At 40.2% G+C, this 20,265-nt stretch overlaps 1 protein-coding gene across 1 annotated transcript in view; it reads right to left on the bottom strand.

The window, feature by feature from the left end:
• Positions 1-9,698: 9,698 nt before the first annotated feature.
• The window catches only part of atrnl1b (attractin-like 1b), a 93,557-nt gene continuing 82,990 nt past the window's right edge, over positions 9,699-20,265 (bottom strand). The window contains exons 28-29 of the mRNA XM_081393527.1: positions 15,216-15,330; positions 9,699-11,863 (exon numbers count right to left, since the gene is read on the bottom strand). Of these exons, the coding sequence (XP_081249653.1) occupies positions 11,739-11,863; positions 15,216-15,330 (240 nt within the window). The 3' untranslated portion in view covers positions 9,699-11,738. The remainder of the gene's footprint in view (positions 11,864-15,215; positions 15,331-20,265) is intronic.

The following is a 20,265-nucleotide window of genomic DNA, read 5'->3' as shown; positions in this document are numbered from 1 at the left end:
CGCTTCGGATGCCACGATGCCATCAAGCGGCATCTCTGGTCGTAATCAGTCCTTCACTGACCAATCAGCGTTCATTAGCAGCGTTATGGGTAACAACAACTCAACCTGTAAGAAATCGAAAGGACATAAGTACTCGTTCATTCAACTTTCGACCTATAACCCATGTTGAACTTGCAAAACCTACAATAAAATCTGAGATTTCTCAACGGCAAACGGGTGAAAGAGACAAATTTAGCCGTCTAGCCCCATAGACTCCCATTCAGTCTGCACTCGCCCGCGATCACCTCATTGGAAATCTAATGGAACTGCAACCAAGATCGATACAATGGGGCTAAATAGGAAGTGCCAAGGCTCTCCGTAGACGGGCTCTGGCTCACATAATTGACCCTTCGCTTAGCCCCGCCCTCCTTAGTTACTGTTGCTACGCCTGTCAAGCTTTTGCGCCTGGCACGTCTATTACAGTATGTATGCACTGGTTTCAGACATTCCCAATTAGATAATCATTTTTGGCGAACAGGTGAAAATCTGAGAGAGCAAGACTGCAGTATGCATTCGAGGGCTATATCCACGACATAATATGCAAACGATTAGAGAATAATATCATCAAAATTGAAGCTAAAGCCTATAACGTTAGGTCCCAGCGCAAGCAGCAGCCGCCTCATACACTGACCATTCAAATGGGAAACACACAAATTGAGGAACAGCTAAGTGCATGCACAGCAGGGTAAGTGAAATTTGAAAATATTCTAATATTTATAAATCAAACAGCTTATCCATAAGTATTGTGGAATAAACACAAGACATTAGCCTGACCACTTTGCAATGATAACATTCTCCCGCTTATATTTTTAGTGCGCCAGGCTAACTTACTGCTCACACGTCATAGCATGGGTCACATAAGTGACTACTGTTATGAACTGATTAAGTTTGCATACCAACCTTTTCCTTGGAGATCTCCGGCAAGCCCCCTGGCCTGATGTTCCCTCCTTTTACTAACTACCTTTTATTTTTACTAGAACTAACATCGGGAGAGTCACGATCAGTTTGGGGTACTAGTTTGGCCGTCGATTAACAAAATGCTGAAATATATTTTTAAGTAACGTTTTAAGTAACCGTCTTGCCTTTAATCACACTGCTTGATCCACGAGCTGGACACTAACTTTATTCTAGAGCTGCTATAAAGCCAAAAAACTTTACTTTTAATTTCATATTATCAATGTAAAGCTGCTTTGGAACAATCTACATTGTTAAAAGCGCTATATAAATGAAGATGACGCCCGGCATTTCTCCCCTTGGGTTTTAGGTTTCGGGAAGGGAACAAAATCCACCACCCCGTCCAAACTTTTAGGATACCGGGTATCAGATTTGCACAATCCATACGCACAGCGCTTCGGCATGTTTCCCTCTCGCTCGAAAGCTTGCCAGACCTCCCGCGCCTAGTTACGGTTGCTAAGCCACGACTGGCCTGTGGCGGTTTTCGGGTGTCGCTTAACGAAGGGTCAATTGCAATGTGAAACTAAACCAAAACTAACCGAATGTATACAATGTATCAAAACTTGACCTTTGGTTTGGACCTTGGTGTGGACTTTCAGGTGTGAAAACGCCCTAAGAGTCAGAAGAATGTCTGTTGGAGGACAATCACAATATAGAGTTGGCAGATATTAAGCAGAGAGTCTTCTGTTACTCTAATGACAGGTATAGTTAGTTGAATGTCTAATGTGGACAATCAAAATAAAGTGTTACCGACAATGAACATTAGCCTAGTGGAAATTAGAATTAAGCGAATTAACTAATAGAAGAGGTGCAGAAGCCAGTGCAGTTACCTGACTGTTCTTGGCCATTTTATCAGGCTGGATTAACTTTCACTCCTAGCAGGCAGGATTAAGCGATAATGGGGACATGATTGTCAGTCGGATCACATCAGTCCACTCTCTCCCCAGGACAATAACACACAAGGACGCAACCCAGTTCACCTAGCACTCACTCAACATGCTGTACCAGGACGTGGTGTTTCTTAACACAAGACACCGCTTCAGACATGATGATTGAACATGTGTCCAAAAGATTGGTCGAGGATTTATTAGCGGTGTCACATTGGAAAAAAGGTGAATTTTTAAGAAATATGCATGGTAGGAAACAAGGAACGCTGAGAAGCAAGATTTAATAATCACTCAAGCGGAGCGTCAGTGGAGTCAGTTTGAAAGAAAGGGATCACAGCGCGCCATCGTAATTACGGAGTATCGCAGATTTGCATCAAGCACAATATGAGCTGTGAAGCAGGAATGAAAAGCAAATAACACGGTATGAAATAAATGAATTTTATGAGCTGGGTGCCTGGCCTGTTTCAGATAATTTTGGAATAAGAAAGCCAGGCTGATTAAAAAATACCTTAGAATAGGTCCTTTGTGCACAGCCACACGCTAACCTCGGTGAAAGAGTAAAATAATTGTGTTACTCAAATAAAAGAGAGGCACAGAAGATATGGAACAATGTAATCAGTGTGTACTGTCTGCTGTCAGAGAGGAACTCGTATCTAATTACCTCACCCTTGACCTTGGGGCCTGCAACGTTGCTCTTTTTCTGAGAACATCATTTCGAAAAACTCTTTTGCCATTGCCCAGTCCCACTTCTAAGCTTATGTCGTCTAGACATTTATTTTATTTGTGGTAAATTGTCAAACTGTTTGTTATTGATTTCCTTTGAAGCTACAGAAGTGCACAGGTAATACAGTAGGTTAGTGATTTGACTCATTGATAAACATCAAAAAGATGCGAGACCTCATAAAGTCCTGCACACTAAAACTAGAATACTAGAAGAGTTTGAAGATTGAATTCAAATGTACATTATCCCTTGACAGACAGACAGACAGATGATGATGATGGATGGATGGATAGATAGATAAGAGATGGATGGATGGATGGATGGATGGATGGATGGATGGATGGATGGATGGATGGATGGATGGATGGATGGATGGATGGATGGATGGATGGATGGATGGATGGATGTTCAATGATAATTGTGACCTGAACAAACCCTAAAGTAATGGCGAAATATAACTTGTTTTTAATGCATGTCATGTTGTTTCCTAAGATGTGTGCTCGTCTCTTTTGATCACTGAACTTTGACCTCTAGAATGAGAATTATAGTCTAATGTCTGTGGTTACTGTGGTCTTGTTTCATATGTGAGGGCGGAAAGGTGAAAGGGCAGACCTATGCCCAGCATGGAGTCAACATGCTGTACGTGACTATTATGCATGGGCCATTTCATAGCTTGAAAACAAAGTGAAGACGGAAGTGGGCAGAGAGACACTGAGATGGGAAAGGGACATGACTCATAGGACAGCTGAGGGGAAGCCGAAGATAGGAGGCTCTTTGTTATTACCCAAGGCAATTAGGCATAATGTCTGGGTTTCTGCAGTCTTCAGTGCCATGTGCCTGCTTTCTTTAAAGGGGTCTTGAATGCAGAAAGACAAGCATCAGCTTTGTGACCAGATGAGCTCTGTCTGTGTAATTTGCAATCAAGCAGAAAAAATTATCAGACATCAGAAGGGAAATAATGCCATAGGGTGACAATTCAGAGGGAGTATTCACGTCTTCTGCAGGGTCAGCAGGATTTGAGACATACAATTTCATAAAGGGTTTGTGTCTGCTGATTAATTCAAAATTTCAAATAAAAAGGCCTTGAAACTAGCCACCGGAAAACAAGGTGGAACAAAAGACTGCAAAGAGCCATGCACACATGCCATCCTGCACAGAAGATAGTTTTCCTGAAACAGAGAGAAATGAAAAATCCAAGGAAAACACGGATTATATACATACATATATCACTTGTGAGAAAACTATGGGTTCGTCTGAACCAGCTCCCTAGTTCAGTAGTCAGGGCACTGTTTAAGAGGCCTATGTAATAACTAGACTGTTTTGCCCCATAGACTTCCAAGGTAAGTGCATTACTCTACATGTGACCTGTTTTTTATAAACTGAGTAACAAGTCTAATATTAATTTCCGGTTTATTGTAATGAACCCATAGCGTTAAAGCCTTAATATCTGTTCTGTTTCAAACTGTGTAGTTTCCATATGAAATGGCATTTTTCTCTGGGTCAAACTTGACAGTTTGTGTGGTTTAGTCTCATAGTGTGCGTCTCAATCAGCCCCCTACCTAGGGGTACTGGTAAGGACAGTAAGGACCCTGGCTCACTACACAGTGGGACACTGATGGTGACATGACAACATTCTCATTGTACAACACCACTACTGGTATTTATGAACTTTACTGATTTTTTTATGTTATTTAACGTACTTTATGATACATACTTTAATATAACTGCAACAATTAATTATAAATGTTAGCTAGATTATGTTCGGTGCCTGTCTAGCGATGTTTGTGTATGCTGAAATATAATTAAATAACAGTTTGTTTTTATTCAAAAACGTGAGTTGGCTCGCACAATTTATGTTTTGTGTTTCAGCATTTCCATTAAGGGAACATAGTGAGCAGTGATGCTCCCTGGTTTTCACGGTGCATTGTGGGACATTTTAGGGAGAGAACGTTTCAGTGCACTGTAAGGATTTTGCAATTGAGACAACCCATAAAATGGCTGACTTCTTAAACAGTGCCCTGACTACTGAACTAGGGAGCTGGTTCAGACGAACCCATAGTTTTCTCACAAGTGATATATGTATGTATATAATCCGTGTTTTCCTTGGATTTTTCATTTCTCTCTGTTTCAGGAAAACTATCTTCTGTGCAGGATGGCATGTGTGCATGGCTCTTTGCAGTCTTTTGTTCCACCTTGTTTTCCGGTGGCTAGTTTCAAGGCCTTTTTATTTGAAATTTTGAATTAATCAGCAGACACAAACCCTTTATGAAATTGTATGTCTCAAATCCTGCTGACCCTGCAGAAGACGTGAATACTCCCTCTGAATTGTCACCCTATGGCATTATTTCCCTTCTGATGTCTGATAATTTTTTCTGCTTGATTGCAAATTACACAGACAGAGCTCATCTGGTCACAAAGCTGATGCTTGTCTTTCTGCATTCAAGACCCCTTTAAAGAAAGCAGGCACATGGCACTGAAGACTGCAGAAACCCAGACATTATGCCTAATTGCCTTGGGTAATAACAAAGAGCCTCCTATCTTCGGCTTCCCCTCAGCTGTCCTATGAGTCATGTCCCTTTCCCATCTCAGTGTCTCTCTGCCCACTTCCGTCTTCACTTTGTTTTCAAGCTATGAAATGGCCCATGCATAATAGTCACGTACAGCATGTTGACTCCATGCTGGGCATAGGTCTGCCCTTTCACCTTTCCGCCCTCACATATGAAACAAGACCACAGTAACCACAGACATTAGACTATAATTCTCATTCTAGAGGTCAAAGTTCAGTGATCAAAAGAGACGAGCACACATCTTAGGAAACAACATGACATGCATTAAAAACAAGTTATATTTCGCCATTACTTTAGGGTTTGTTCAGGTCACAATTATCATTGAACATCCATCCATCCATCCATCCATCCATCCATCCATCCATCCATCCATCCATCCATCCATCCATCCATCCATCCATCCATCCATCCATCCATCTCTTATCTATCTATCCATCCATCCATCATCATCATCTGTCTGTCTGTCTGTCAAGGGATAATGTACATTTGAATTCAATCTTCAAACTCTTCTAGTATTCTAGTTTTAGTGTGCAGGACTTTATGAGGTCTCGCATCTTTTTGATGTTTATCAATGAGTCAAATCACTAACCTACTGTATTACCTGTGCACTTCTGTAGCTTCAAAGGAAATCAATAACAAACAGTTTGACAATTTACCACAAATAAAATAAATGTCTAGACGACATAAGCTTAGAAGTGGGACTGGGCAATGGCAAAAGAGTTTTTCGAAATGATGTTCTCAGAAAAAGAGCAACGTTGCAGGCCCCAAGGTCAAGGGTGAGGTAATTAGATACGAGTTCCTCTCTGACAGCAGACAGTACACACTGATTACATTGTTCCATATCTTCTGTGCCTCTCTTTTATTTGAGTAACACAATTATTTTACTCTTTCACCGAGGTTAGCGTGTGGCTGTGCACAAAGGACCTATTCTAAGGTATTTTTTAATCAGCCTGGCTTTCTTATTCCAAAATTATCTGAAACAGGCCAGGCACCCAGCTCATAAAATTCATTTATTTCATACCGTGTTATTTGCTTTTCATTCCTGCTTCACAGCTCATATTGTGCTTGATGCAAATCTGCGATACTCCGTAATTACGATGGCGCGCTGTGATCCCTTTCTTTCAAACTGACTCCACTGACGCTCCGCTTGAGTGATTATTAAATCTTGCTTCTCAGCGTTCCTTGTTTCCTACCATGCATATTTCTTAAAAATTCACCTTTTTTCCAATGTGACACCGCTAATAAATCCTCGACCAATCTTTTGGACACATGTTCAATCATCATGTCTGAAGCGGTGTCTTTCTTTTAGCAATGTGAATAAAATTCTAGGTGATGACCACATGACTTTACATAACTGATGTAATTCCTGTGGGATTTATCTCTATTTATCTTTTACAAGTCAGAATCTCGTAATTCCGGTAGTTCCGACATGGCGTGAACCCACCTCGTTTCCACCCAGAGGACCCACCAATTAGAGTGGTGCAGAGATGCCACATTTTTGTAGGCCAAAACCCCTTAAATGAGTTTTAGCAATTCCGGTTCCTTCATCTTAAAGTCAATGGTTTTTTGGTTAAATGCCTGACATATGGTCTGCGGTTAACACAAACTCAATATATTTCCACATTTTATTCTATGACATAAAATACATCCGTAATACCCCCTAAAAAATATTTTACTTGTCTTGAAAAAGGCTGCTAACAAATGGCTAAACAGGACTACAGAGATTGTCGGAGACATTAAACGTCATCAGCCGAGTCCGCTTTCACAGCCTCAATGTGTTTATAACTGCGCACTTGCAAACTCTTCTAAACCAAACTTTCAGGGATAATGTTTTTAAACAAAGATTGAAAGAGTTGTGTTCATTTGTGAAGATTACCATGATGGACAACAACTGGTTCCTTTGACAAAAACCCAATAGGATTTTTCCACTGGCTTTTGGATTATAACAGAAAATTGGTCTGTGACCAACAAAAGTTTATGATTCTTACACATTTGTTAACATTTATGAATTTTGAAGCCTATACAATCGCCAGCAGTAAAAGCTAAACTCAGGCTATAAACTAACTGCCACAATCACAAGACTTCTACGTCACCAGGCAACTCTTTCTGAAGACCTGAACTTGTTAATAGAGGAAAATAAAACTATTTCTTCTAACATAACGTGTCCCAGAGAAGCATGCGCCAGTCTGAGTAAAACTCATCCTCCTCCTTGCAGATCTCGGTGTTACAGACGTCATACGGATGACTGATTTATCCATAACCATCGCTCATTCTCTCTCTCACCTCCTGTATTACCAACAGGCCACACTCTCATTAATATCTCTTAATGTTAGTGCCAGACACCTTGATTTACACTGGGCATTTCCTGCCAACTAAAAGCAATAAAGGCACGAGGCATCTCTCATAGCACTCATCCTCTGACACACCCAGAGATATACGACCTCACCGGATACACACTCCACAACTTATACGACTGATATTGACAGATTCATCCATACGGAAATGGCACGTCTCAAACGCACATTAAAGGAGGGGATCAGGTGAAAAACAGGCGGAGGGAGGAGGAAAATTGATCGTTTGGGGATTTTACATTTCTTTTAACAGTCTCCATGCAGTCATCACTTTGACATTGATTGCAGCCAATCACAAATTTAAATGTTATCACGAGTTCAAACAGCGCTGACCAGAGACTAACGCGTATAGCCTCGGTATTGAATTGGTTTCCAGAAGACAGTGAGGAACTCTTTGACATGGAAAATGCAAAAACAAGCCAGGCTTATCCATCACTGCCTTTGATACATGGAATGATGTTACGGTTGTCTCCTGGAAAAACACACATACACACGCGGGTCTGCAGTGAGTTATCCATTAGTCTCTCCTGAGTGTCTTTATGGGCATTAGTCAGCTGTGACAGCTCATTCCGTCTATGTCAGACTGTGCTGTGCATCTATACATGAGCAGACTGAGCCACTAGCCGGTCTGGTGACTGTCAGTGAGGTGGACGGATAGAGGGGTGCATGTATATGAAACAGTACAACCTTCAGGGATCTATAATGTTCATTGCACATCATTCATCAACCCTAATTTGGGTTAAAAAAAAACACTACAGCTTTAAAATCTAATTGGATGAAGTACATTTCAGGCCGTTGCAATATGAAGCAATACGTCACAAGGTGTTGTGCTTCATCAGTAAAGCCACAGAGAAGGGATCCCATTAACAGTGGAAAAAATTGGGGGCTAATACTTTGGTGGAGGCAAAAGCCCAATGATAAACAACACCAATATTCAACAGTTGAATTTATTAATAACAATAAACCTTTTTTTGCCAAGAATTATTAGCCTAGATGTATATTGTTTATGGTTGCACTTTAATACAGCCAGTCCAATCAGATTTTAGAACGATTCTTTTAATATTTAAGCTATAAGGCAAGAGTGGCTGTGCTATACGGTGTTGTTTTTGTAGTCATTACTAGTAATTTTAGTATTTCAACAACCATATTTATGCTTAAGTTTAATAAATTTTTCATGCAATATTTATATTTCAGCTTTATTTGAATTACCGATTTTCTTTTTTTTTTTAAGTTTGTCAACATTAACAACACTGGTGCTATATTGTGAATATACAGTATACAAGTATTTATAAAACAGTTAACATCTCTCTTTAATATATAAATATTAAAATGATTTGTAATTTTTAAGCATTTGTTATTATAACTCAAGTAAATAGTCTCTAAAATAACAGAACATTGCTGCTACTATATCGTGGATCTTAGCGAAGCTGTAATTTTATAATTTTATTTTGACCGATCTCTTTGATCGTTATGTTGCTCGGCAATAACAAATAACGTACAGTTAGTTTAATAAACTACTTTGTGGATGAACTGTATCAATTGAACATAGGTGTCTTTGACATATTACTGCTACTGCCACTGCCAATGTATAAAAGCAAAAGCACTCAAAACATTAGCTTTTAGACAATCCACTCCACATCGTTGCCTAACACCCCTTGACTGTGGTAAAATAATGGGCCACTATAACCATATTACAGAACAGAGATATTTGCTTTCATGTCAGGGATAACAGGCTCAAATCAGATCAGCCTCTGAAAAACAGTTGCCTACGTTTCAGGATAGGTAAACCATTCATAGGCATGTGTTCTTGCCTCAGCAGTTCTGAGAGTAATAGGGGCTTCTCTGAAATGGAAAAAAATGGGTTTTCAATACATTACATTGCCTTGGTGATCAGAAAGGAGAATACTTAATTCAAGTGTTTTGGAGGACATAATATATCTACACGTTATTTATTTTACTGATTAATCCAATAGATAGACCAACTAGTTATACACCTGAAGGACATGCAGTAATAAATGTATCCATTTTTTGTACATATTTTGTGCTGACAGGCACATTAGCATTGGAGTACTTGCTAACAGCAATGAGCCCTTGCGAGAGCCACCAAATGATTGATTTTGTGAAAGCTGTGAAATGAGCTTTTCATATTCATAGGCGCTGGAATGATCCATGGACTTCTGAATATTCAAGTGTTTTATTTTTCCATTCATCTTTAAAATACAATGAGGATTAATGATATGCACTGAGGGATGAATGAATCGTTTTTTTTTTTTTTTTCTCAGTTACAGTGAGATGATTCCTGTGTAATCAGTCTGTAGAATTCCTCCGATACAATCTCTTACTCACTTCAAGATAAAAAATAGCTCTGAAACTAAATTCCTAAACACATCATGACCTGAAAAGTTCAAAAATGCCCAGAATAGTCTAAATGAGCAGCTTCGGTTTAAATCTAGCCCTAAAAACAGACACTGATATGAATCGAGTTAGTTACATGTGTTTCCAAAGAATCAAATCACAGAGGTATTACACAGGAATCAATTAGTTACAAAAACAATTCAACATTTCTTTTTTCCACAAACATTGTAAAAGACATGATTATTTCTCATCACCGTCATGTACAGCGGGTGGCCCTAAAATACCTATTGACCTTTAATATCCTTTATTAAAACCGGCAAAAAATACAAACAAAAACATTGAAGTACTGTAGCTACATGAAGAGAAAAAGAGCAATTCACATTAGATTCACATATTCAAGTCCATCTAAAGCAAACAAGTGATGAGTAGGTTGCTGTACACTTTTTGCTGTTGCCACAGAGAGGAAAACACACCTGTTTTACCCGCGGAGGGCTCAGACTCAGTCCTAGTGGTGGTTTAATCAGATTCAGAAGATCCAGTTGTGTGGTGAATAGAAACCTGTTTTAAGAAAGCCCATTGTTTGAGGACACAGTACTTGAGTGTATGAACAGTCTAAATCCACTCTCACGTGCTGGTCTCAAAATTTTCTCCCTCGGTTGACATTCACAATATGTGAAACTTAAGTATACAAAAGTTCATTATAAAGAGATGAAGCGTTACTGCAAAGTAATGAGTCACTGCTCATTTAAACCTGTACCGTTGCAAAACGACAATAAAAATAAAGAAGATAATCGGCTTTTCTAGGGTTCCCTAGCATTTCCTTAACAATACTATACACCCGTTGCAATGCGGCCTTCTGGCGTAAATTCTCCTGGTTTGTTAGGTCAGCGAGGCACGATTTCATCCCTCACCTAAAGACCGACTTCTCTCTGTGATTTACAAATGACACTTGGTTTCTCCCAAACCAGCTGCCTCCTCTATATTATGGAGCGTTACACTGCAGCTAACGGTCAGCAATATTTCAAGACACGAAGACGCGCTTCATGTGACACAACCCACAAACTGTTTAAAGTTTTCAAGCATAGTGTGAATGGTCCATGCAAAGTCTTCACAAGAAGAGCATAAGTATGAAATGTGTGAAACCTATCTATCTATCTAAAGATGGATTTGATCCATTCCTAACATGAGTTTACCAAGCATGAGGCTACCAGCAGCAGAACGTCATTAGCTTACACAACAGATAGCTTCCACGCCATGGCAAACATTTTTATCTCAAAAAAAAAAAAAAAAGTCAAAATAGCTAAAAAATTGAGCAAAAACTTAAGTCTAGTTTGCGAGCATACAAAAAGGTGAGCTGTTCAACCCGTACACGAATTCGGCGACCGTCCCTAGACTACTAGAACGCTGCTTCTGACTTAGCAAGACACTCTGGTCCAAAAGTACAAACCATGCTAGAGGCACATCTGTGCTTGGTGTGAAGCAGATGGGAGACTATTGGAGAGGCCCTCAACATTCAGAAGGCCTTGAGAAGACCCAAATGACTGTAAGGGAAAGGGCTCAAAGGCACCCAGAGTTGGGTGAATCAAGAAGCCACCTGCTGATTGGATTCGGATGGAGTCGAACTGGTAAAGTGATGCTTGAGTTGGAGCAGGTGGTGATGGCAAGGTCATTCGAGACGGACGAGATCTATTTACGATGTTCAATTGACGCGGAGAGATGAAGTGTATGTGGAGTGGAAATTGAGGGCGCTCTGTCACCTAAATAATCCCCTCACATGGGGCCGCTCTAGGCCGCCGTCTGCCTGAAGCAGCACAAGAGAGGAGGTCGCTCTGGTAAAGGACAGCCCACCGAGGCCGCAGACGATTCAAACACAGGTGCCCTGGTGAGCGGGAGGCAGAGCTTTGCGGTTCTTCAAGCCTTGGCTTTTCTCTTTGAAGTCCATGGGCTTCTGCTGGGACGTGTCGATAAGAGCGCTGGCGATGGCTATACCTGCAGACAACACACAACAAAGCAAGCCGAGGGTTAGAGAGAAGCACATACTCACCGAAAGGGTTCAAAGCAAAAACGGTTAATTTACATGTCAAAGCAACGTTATTTAAAAAAGGGACAATGGTAACTTGAAGCTATCTCTTACAAAAGAACAAATATGAGCTCCTGACTGTTCATGCATAAAGAAAAATTCCACTCATGCCTCGGAAGACTCAGAAGCCACCAATGTCAAGGTCATCGGTTTAGAGAAGCATCCGTTTCTCATATTCTGTGACCACTTTTCTCTCATTCTAGGATTGGGGTTTGAAGTGAACCAGACTCCCAGCACCCTACGTTTTGTGCCAAGATTCCGTCACGGACTGCTGTGGTCAAAACCATGGCTGCAACCCCAAAGCCATTTTTCAAAGCAGCATCTCACAAATCATCCTACAAACACAACGGCTACTTCTGTGCTAGTCTGGCACTGCTCCCTCCCTGCTATTGAAGCAATACAATTATCGGAGGGGAACAATTCATTACTTCAGACAGGCCAGGGCAAAAGGAATTGAATTCAGCACATTGGTGAAAAGCCGGAGCTTCAAGCGTTCAGGCGAAGACGATTTACATCCAAGAACAACCTGAGCCTCAGACAGTTACACACTGCCCTACATCGATTTATTACCCATAACACCTGGCCTGCAGGGAGGAATGTGAAAACTACATGTCTGTCACCAGAACAGTCCTTGGGATTGAAGAGTGCAGTGTGTGCCTACTACTGTAGTGCTTTTAGAGCTGGATATGCATGAAATTACTACTTATCATTCAGTTAAAAAAGGACTGGACATGAGCCAGTAATGGTGGGTCAGCAGTGTTTGATGTTATATATATATTTTTTTTTAACTGGGTCAGATCATGAGGATTTTTATAACTCAAAAATATAATCTACAATGAAAAATAAAGCATTTAACTGTGCTGAAGCTGAGCTGCAAAAATGGCTTGTTCAGAAATGTTTGTATTTAAGATGTTACACACTCACTCATCAGGGGAATTACAAGGGAATCTGAAACTTAAAACAAAACAAAAAACATGTACATATATATTTAAAAACATTAAGTAATGACCGCCCACATTTAATCATCAGCCATGCTTACTGGGTAATCTTAAAAACTTTGAGATGGTTTGGAAATGGAATGAAATGAAATACAATACTGGACTACAGGCACGCATATCCACATTTTGTCATTACATCACATAGAAAAAAAGATTCCATATTATAAAAGGCCGGACATGTATGTTTTCCCACTGAAAATAGAATGTCTTATTTGATCACATAATCAACAACAATTCAGTTGATTTTATTATCCAGGTGTGAAACAAACAAGACCTTCAGCATCGAGGAAATCTCATAGTATCGGTGAAAATAATCAATATGGTTAAAACCGATCAGCGTCTGTCTGCTTGCTGAGTTCATTATCATGTCCAAGAGCTAGGTTGAGTGGGAGGCTGTTTTAGAGAAAAAAGGCACTATGTTTTCAGGATCATGCTCACATCACACCAGGAAGACATGCAGACAGAGCAGGGTGACAGCTGACAAAAGCAGCCTTCTCTGCTCCAAACTCTTACATCAGTCAAACACAGATTGGTCTGCTCTGTGAAGGTGATGCACTGCTTTATCTTAGCAGACTAACACCTACACATCCACCCTGCTGTGGAACTTCCAAAAAGACGAACTAAAACAAAGCTCTTTGACGACAAAGAGACATCTGTGCGCAAAGCTCCTGTGCTTCTCTCCAAAAATATCTCAGTCTCAACATTTTTTCTCTCCTTTCATTTCCCTCTATCTGATGTACCCCTTTCCAAAAGTGTGTGAGACAAACTTCAACAGCCCAGCAAGCAGCCACTCTAAAGTTTTCAGTGCCATGAAATTACACGACAGATTCAACTTTCTTCAGATATCACCAAACATTTTTTTGGCGAATATCATTTGTTGTTTTTATGCAGTTATTTGTTGCCTCTGTTTGTGCTTGTCAAAAACAAGATGAGCTATTAGAGAAGCTTTTCTGAAACAAAAGTTTTTTGTTTGTTTTTTCTCCAGATCAGTCAAGTTCCTGGGGAGAAAGTCAAGCTTAAAGGGACAATGTCCCATAAAACAGCATGTTGACTGACAGGCCTGCTGAGAAGGGGAGAGGGTAAAAGGTTTTTTTCTCAAGCCAAACGAATCACTCTGTAGCTCTTAAAGCCAGACAGAGGTCTATGAGACAGACCTCAAGCTGACATGGCTTTTAAAGCACTGCGTCTAAATATGTGCGCGTGTTATACGTCAGTACGAGCCCTCAGAAAAGGTGCTGCCAGTTGAAGGTGAATGACAAAGATGTGGAAAAAAGACAGAAACTGGACACCATCATTATTGTATTGATTATTTTTTGTTTTACATTTGTAGAGGCCACGTTTGGTGTTCACAGGAACATGACAATCCTTTGTCTCAAAGTCAAGGACAATGAGAGGTTCAATGCCTACTCGATTTTCTGAGTCCAATAAGCTGTAACAGACTGGTAGATCTGTTTTATTCAGGCTATAGACAGGAGACATTCAGACTGGGGTTAGCCATAGTGGTGTAAGAGGATATGACCGGCAGTCACAGACAAACTTACATCAGACCACCAGGGGAACACTGGAGAAGTTCTCTGACTTCCTGCATGAAATTAATTCTCACATGGGGAATGAACCAGACTGCAACATAAGTGCGCAGTGGGCATGATAATTCGGTGTAACACATTAACGGAGAAGCTGCCTGAACCATGTCAGAGTTTTAAATTTCAGTCAAATTTTATGTTAGGGATAAAATTACCAGGAGGATAATACAAGTGCCAAAGAACATGCATGAACATTAGGGATTTACAATGCATGCGTATGATATCAGTTTTCTGCAGATATTAGAGGTGTTTTTTTTTTTTTTTTATCAGTATATAATATACTGTATCAGTATAGACATATTTGAGCATGTTAATTTCCTTAATTTTTACATTTAGACTACATTGGCTGTATTGCTTAGAAGTTATCTAAATCTTCTAAAACACTAATAATGTAATACTGCTGTTAAATGTAATCTTTAGCAAATCTCAAAATATTCTATTTTCATAATGTACATTATAATATTGTGATGCTTAAATTTATCTGTAGCATTCACAAAATGGTGAATTACATTGAATTAAAGCTATACAGCTGATAAATGAATGCATTCTCTAAAAATCAAACCCATTACCTTGGGGTTGCTAGCACCATGCTCTGCAGTGTGAGCTTCAGGAAGGCTACATGCAAAACAAGTACATGTAAAGTGGGGACACGTTTTAAGACACGTTTCTAAAATACTGACCTGACTGGCCGGGTGGAGGAACACCAGATGCTCCTCGTGGGAGACACAAGAGCACCGTGAGCACTGCTGCTTTACCCCCAGAACAGGGTTCCACGGCCACTGGCTTGGGCGGTCCCTGTGGAGAGATCAGAGGAAATGTGTCATATATAACAAGCGGCCTCCTCAACACATCACCATCAGTCACAAATGTCATAGTGCTCTGTGTGAGATGACATTGTAGGATGTCTCTCGCACGTCGACAGAAAAGGAAAATTCACATCGTGATCATCTCAGTAACAAAATCACCTACCCCGAAACTCAAAGCAAACCACTTTCAAAGTTCACATCATGCACGCACACGCAGAGAAAATGTGACATTTGAGGTTGACGACTACCAACTCGGGTCGTGTTGTAGCACTCGCTCTCTGTTCCTATAAACGCTGCTCTGGATAGAAGTATGCATCAGCGAGTCTCAGCATAGTGGAATGAGGAGGAAAGAAGCCACAGGCAATCGCAGTGATTTTAAAATGTCATCTTGTATCTCACATTGCAGATTATTCAGCTAAAATGCAGAGGATTGGTCCACTCACATGCATATGAATGCTTTTCTAGAAGGACTTGTCGATTGTTTTATGTGTTTTAATGACAAAGGGAGTCATAAATGTCTCTGTCATTGAATAGAAATGTTTTGTGTATGGGGTGTTGTCTTTTAAGATTCCCTTAGCTCATTAATACACTCTCATCTCTGGCCCTCCAACACAAACTGACTCAGCTATAGAGTGGCTTTATTCACCATTTAAAGAGAGTGCCTCTTCAAGAGCTCTTCCAAGAGCGTGCTGCAAGATCACAGACTTTGGCAGCCAATGGCTCTCCACAAAATGGCGCTTTAATATCTTACCCCAGTTGCCAAAATGTGTGTAAAAAAAACATTGAAAGGCACAAAAAGGGAACAGACGCCAACTAATTTTTTCTGCCAAGAACGGTCCTCATGGAGCCTATAATTGGAATTAAGCGCCAGACGTCAAACCAACAAAGTTACCCTAAGGTACCTTTCTCTAAAGCAGGAATGTTTAATACAAACCTGGCTCTTTCTCACCACAATATAATTATGACAATTATTGAAGCATACAGCAGACATTTAAATGAGCTCTATGTGGCTTTGGATTGATCTGCAGATCATTAAAATGTTTTTTTGTGTCCTACTGCGCCATATCACACAATCAAACAGACCATCCAGCTCTGCCAATCTGTTTTCCAGTTTAAAGGCAAAATATGAAAGATTTTTGGATTAAAATATCCAAAAACCACTAGAACAATGTTATATATTTTGTTTACTGTTTGCAAGAATGTCTAAATACAGAGAAATAAGCAATTTTAACCAGGAAACGGTCCGTGTCCGTGCCTCACCTATCAATGACATCATACCCACGTTACCCTCGTTTTTCGGTTTTATTCTGTAGAAACCATGGAAACACCAAAGATGCTTTAATGTATTGGGCCCTATCTTACACCCGGCGCAATGCAGCGCCAAGCGCGACGCAAGTGTTTTTTGCTAGTTTCAGCCTGACGTAGTTATCATTTTCACATTCTGCGCCACGTTGTTTAAATAGCAAATGCATTTGGGACCGTTTGTGCGCCCATGGGCATGCTGGTCTGAAAACGAGGTGTATTCTGGCGCATTGCTATTTTGAGGCAACAGAAATAGACTGCCCCATTGACCAACTGAAACCTGGTCTAAAGTCAATGGTGCAATATTTGTTTTTGTTAAAGAGCGCGTTAGTAATGTGCACCTATAGGCGGGTCCACAATGCACGTACATTCTGCTTATTAAACACACAGGGACGCACAGCAGCACACAGACATGCCAAATATTAAAGGGGACATATCATGCTAAATCCACTTTTTTAGCCCTTAAATGCATTTTGTTGTATATTTGGAGTGTTTAGAAGTACAGAAAATATGAAATTATTCTCTTCAGGTGCTTCGTTGATATCTTTATATTCTGTTTTGGTCATATTTTTCAACCTGTTCCGATTTTTCTGTTATCTATGACGTTTTGTGAACTAATACGTCACAGTATTTGCAGCGGAACTGCCAAATAAGGACATTGACTCCCGGCCCAACACTTCGAGCAATCCGCCATTTCTATTTCTCACTGCAATTTTGTAGTCCAAGCTAAAGGATGCAGAAGTTACGAGAGGGCAAGTTAAAATGTTCGGTTGTTGGATGTAGTAACCCACACACTTCATTACACCGTCTAATGTAGATGAACTGCCGCGCTTGTGTCAGGACACATGTTTAACTGAAAGAACGAGCAGAGAGAGAGAGACCCGGTCGCGCGCGCGCTCACTCTCTCTCTCTTCAGAGCCAGACGAACGTGTAAACAAGAGAAAACCGTCTCCAAACTAGACGCTGTCTTGCTCTCTCTCCCTCGCACATATTAATCAAAATAAATCGACACGGTGGTAAAAGATCGGAAGACCAAAGTTTCATGTGTAAATACAGTACACACCATTGCGATACATCCATATGAAGACGTTGTTCTGCAGATTCGTCGTCTTCATTTTCATCTCGCTCCGGCTCTGACTCTGGCTCGAACATGTAAGGCTGGATGGACAAGTCTTCCGTTGTTGACATTTTGTTAATAACGTGTGAATAAAAAGTTTCTGTGCCGCTAGATAATCGTATCTCTGCTATCAAACTACAAAAATGGCTGAACGGGGTGGAGTTGAACCTCTGCAACCTGGAGAGGGGGCGGGGTATGAAGTGTCTCAGTTGTATTTAAAGAGACCGCACCAAAACGGGTTGATTGAGACGCACCTCAGAAAAGGGGTAGAAAAGGGGCCTGTGGAGCTATAATAATGAGGAATTCAGACCCAAGCATTGCAGTTCCGCTTTATATAGACTACAAATGTATGATTTATATGTAAAAAGGAACAATTTAAAAGCATGATATGTCTCCTTTAAAATTAAAAGGATTACAATGTAAAAGATTATTATTGTGTACATAAAGATATGGTGGAATCCGGCTTGTTACGTAGATGATCTGCTTGCGCACTTTAACCTCGCACACGAGCAGTTCTGTTTGCGCTCTGGAGACGGCTTCGGTTTTTCCACTATCAAATTCTGTCATGTAAATAGCGAATCTGCCATGCCGCGAGCACAACTGGCATTTAAAGAGAATGGGAGATGAGACTCTGATTGGTTTAACGCACGTAAATCCCAAAACACACCCAATACTAGGTTTATTAAGAGAATAGGGACAACACTTTTAGACCATGAGCCTGGTGCGTGACAATTTTTCCCGTCGTTAAAATAGCAAAAGTGGATTCGGACACACCCTAAGTGAACTTGCGCCCTGCGCTTTAGACCATGCGCTTAGAACATTAAAATAGGGCCCTGAGTGTGTTTATTAGACAGGTGAGCAACTGTTTGGATACATTCATCGACAGAAATCTAATGTTATATAGCTCAATACAGTTAGTCTTATTGTTTAAATCTCGTTTTCTTGATTTACCACAAGTAAGTACCATGTTTTACCATACATAATATAGATCTAGCTCACTGCAGTGTGTAACAAGTGTCTCATACAGTAGTAGCCACATAGTAATTTTCTGAAATGTATTAAATATTTATTATTAAAAACAAATAAGAATGAAGTGCAAAATGTTCCTCTTGGCTAATAAAATAATAGAAAATGTGTTCAGTTCTAAAATGAAAGTATCCCCAAGCCCATCACTCTCTCATTTTGTGAGAGAACTCATGAAATGTGGTGGCACAGGCATGGAGGGGCTTGTGAAAGGTCAAATTAAGCCCGCGCTGAAAGTGATGTCCATCAAGCCTGGCTGACAGAGGCTGTTATCAGAGCAATATCTGTCTCTTTGAGAGGAAAAGAGGCCACTTGTGCTGCACTTAAAAAGTTCAAAGCCATTGTTTCTGAGTGACAGGGGGTGGCAAGGGGTGTCTAGCATCCCTTCTAGCTCCCTCATTCCTCCGTGTGCAGAATATCACTGTTTTTCCTCTTGATTTTCTCTCACACTGCATGCTATTTCTTTATCAAAATCAGTCTGTAAAGATATATCCTTCACTTGCTAAAGACCTACTTGTATCTTAAGGACAAGGCTGAGTTTACACCATGGATCAAAGAGAAACCATGAAAAATGGATGTCAATACAAGTATTTGTTCTGCTAGCCAGACTATCAGGGTCTAGTTTCTAATCCACCACAGAGCACCCTATTTATCATGTGACAGACAGCACAAACAGTAACTGCTAATGGTTTGACAGCGGCCTCAAGACTCTTAAATCTGCCCATCGCACACAAATGCCTCTTTTTGCTTTTGAATGACACAGCAAACCTAATTATTTCTGGCAAAACACACCAATCAAATGATTCATGCTAAATATCACACTTAATTACACGTCTCCATTTTCATCACCACACTTAAGTATCCATTTCTGGCCACAGCTATTGTCTGAGCTTGGTAGTTATGCATTATATAAAGATCCATTTCAATTTCAAACCCAAACATACATTACAATAGACTCTTGCTCAAAGGGGTGACTACACATAAAAGTACTTTGAGAATGATGCTTTTCTCTGTCATTTAAGTTAGAAAGCTTGTAACTCATGACTAATTTTAATGCTTTTTTTTTTCTTCCTTTGGGTCTTTTAACCCTTTCCCTGCCATAGACCTAATTTTCATTTATTTATGACATAACGCTTCCCAGCCATTGACAGAATTTTCCGGAAATCCATGGGTGTGTCTCAATCAGCTCCCTAGTTCAGTAGTCAGGGCACTGCTCAGGCTGTCTCAATCGCAAAATCCTTTCAGTGCAATGAAATGTTTGCTCCCTAAAAAGTCCCATAATGCACCGTGAAAACCAGGGAGCCTCGAAGCTCACTATGTTCCCCTAACGGACATTCTGAAGAGCAAAACATAAATCACATGAGCCAACTCATCTAGTTAACGTTCATAATTTGTTTACAGCTGAAATATGTAACAAGCAAAGTATGTATCATGATGTTTTTTAAATAATATTAAAAAGTAATACAATAAAGATGTCAGTTC

Source organism: Scardinius erythrophthalmus (assembly GCF_964197995.2).
Source record: "Scardinius erythrophthalmus genome assembly, chromosome: 18".
Taxonomy (NCBI): Eukaryota; Metazoa; Chordata; class Actinopteri; order Cypriniformes; family Leuciscidae; genus Scardinius; species Scardinius erythrophthalmus.
Note: the sequence above shows the minus strand (reverse complement) of the source record. Positions and strands in the feature narration are given on the sequence as shown.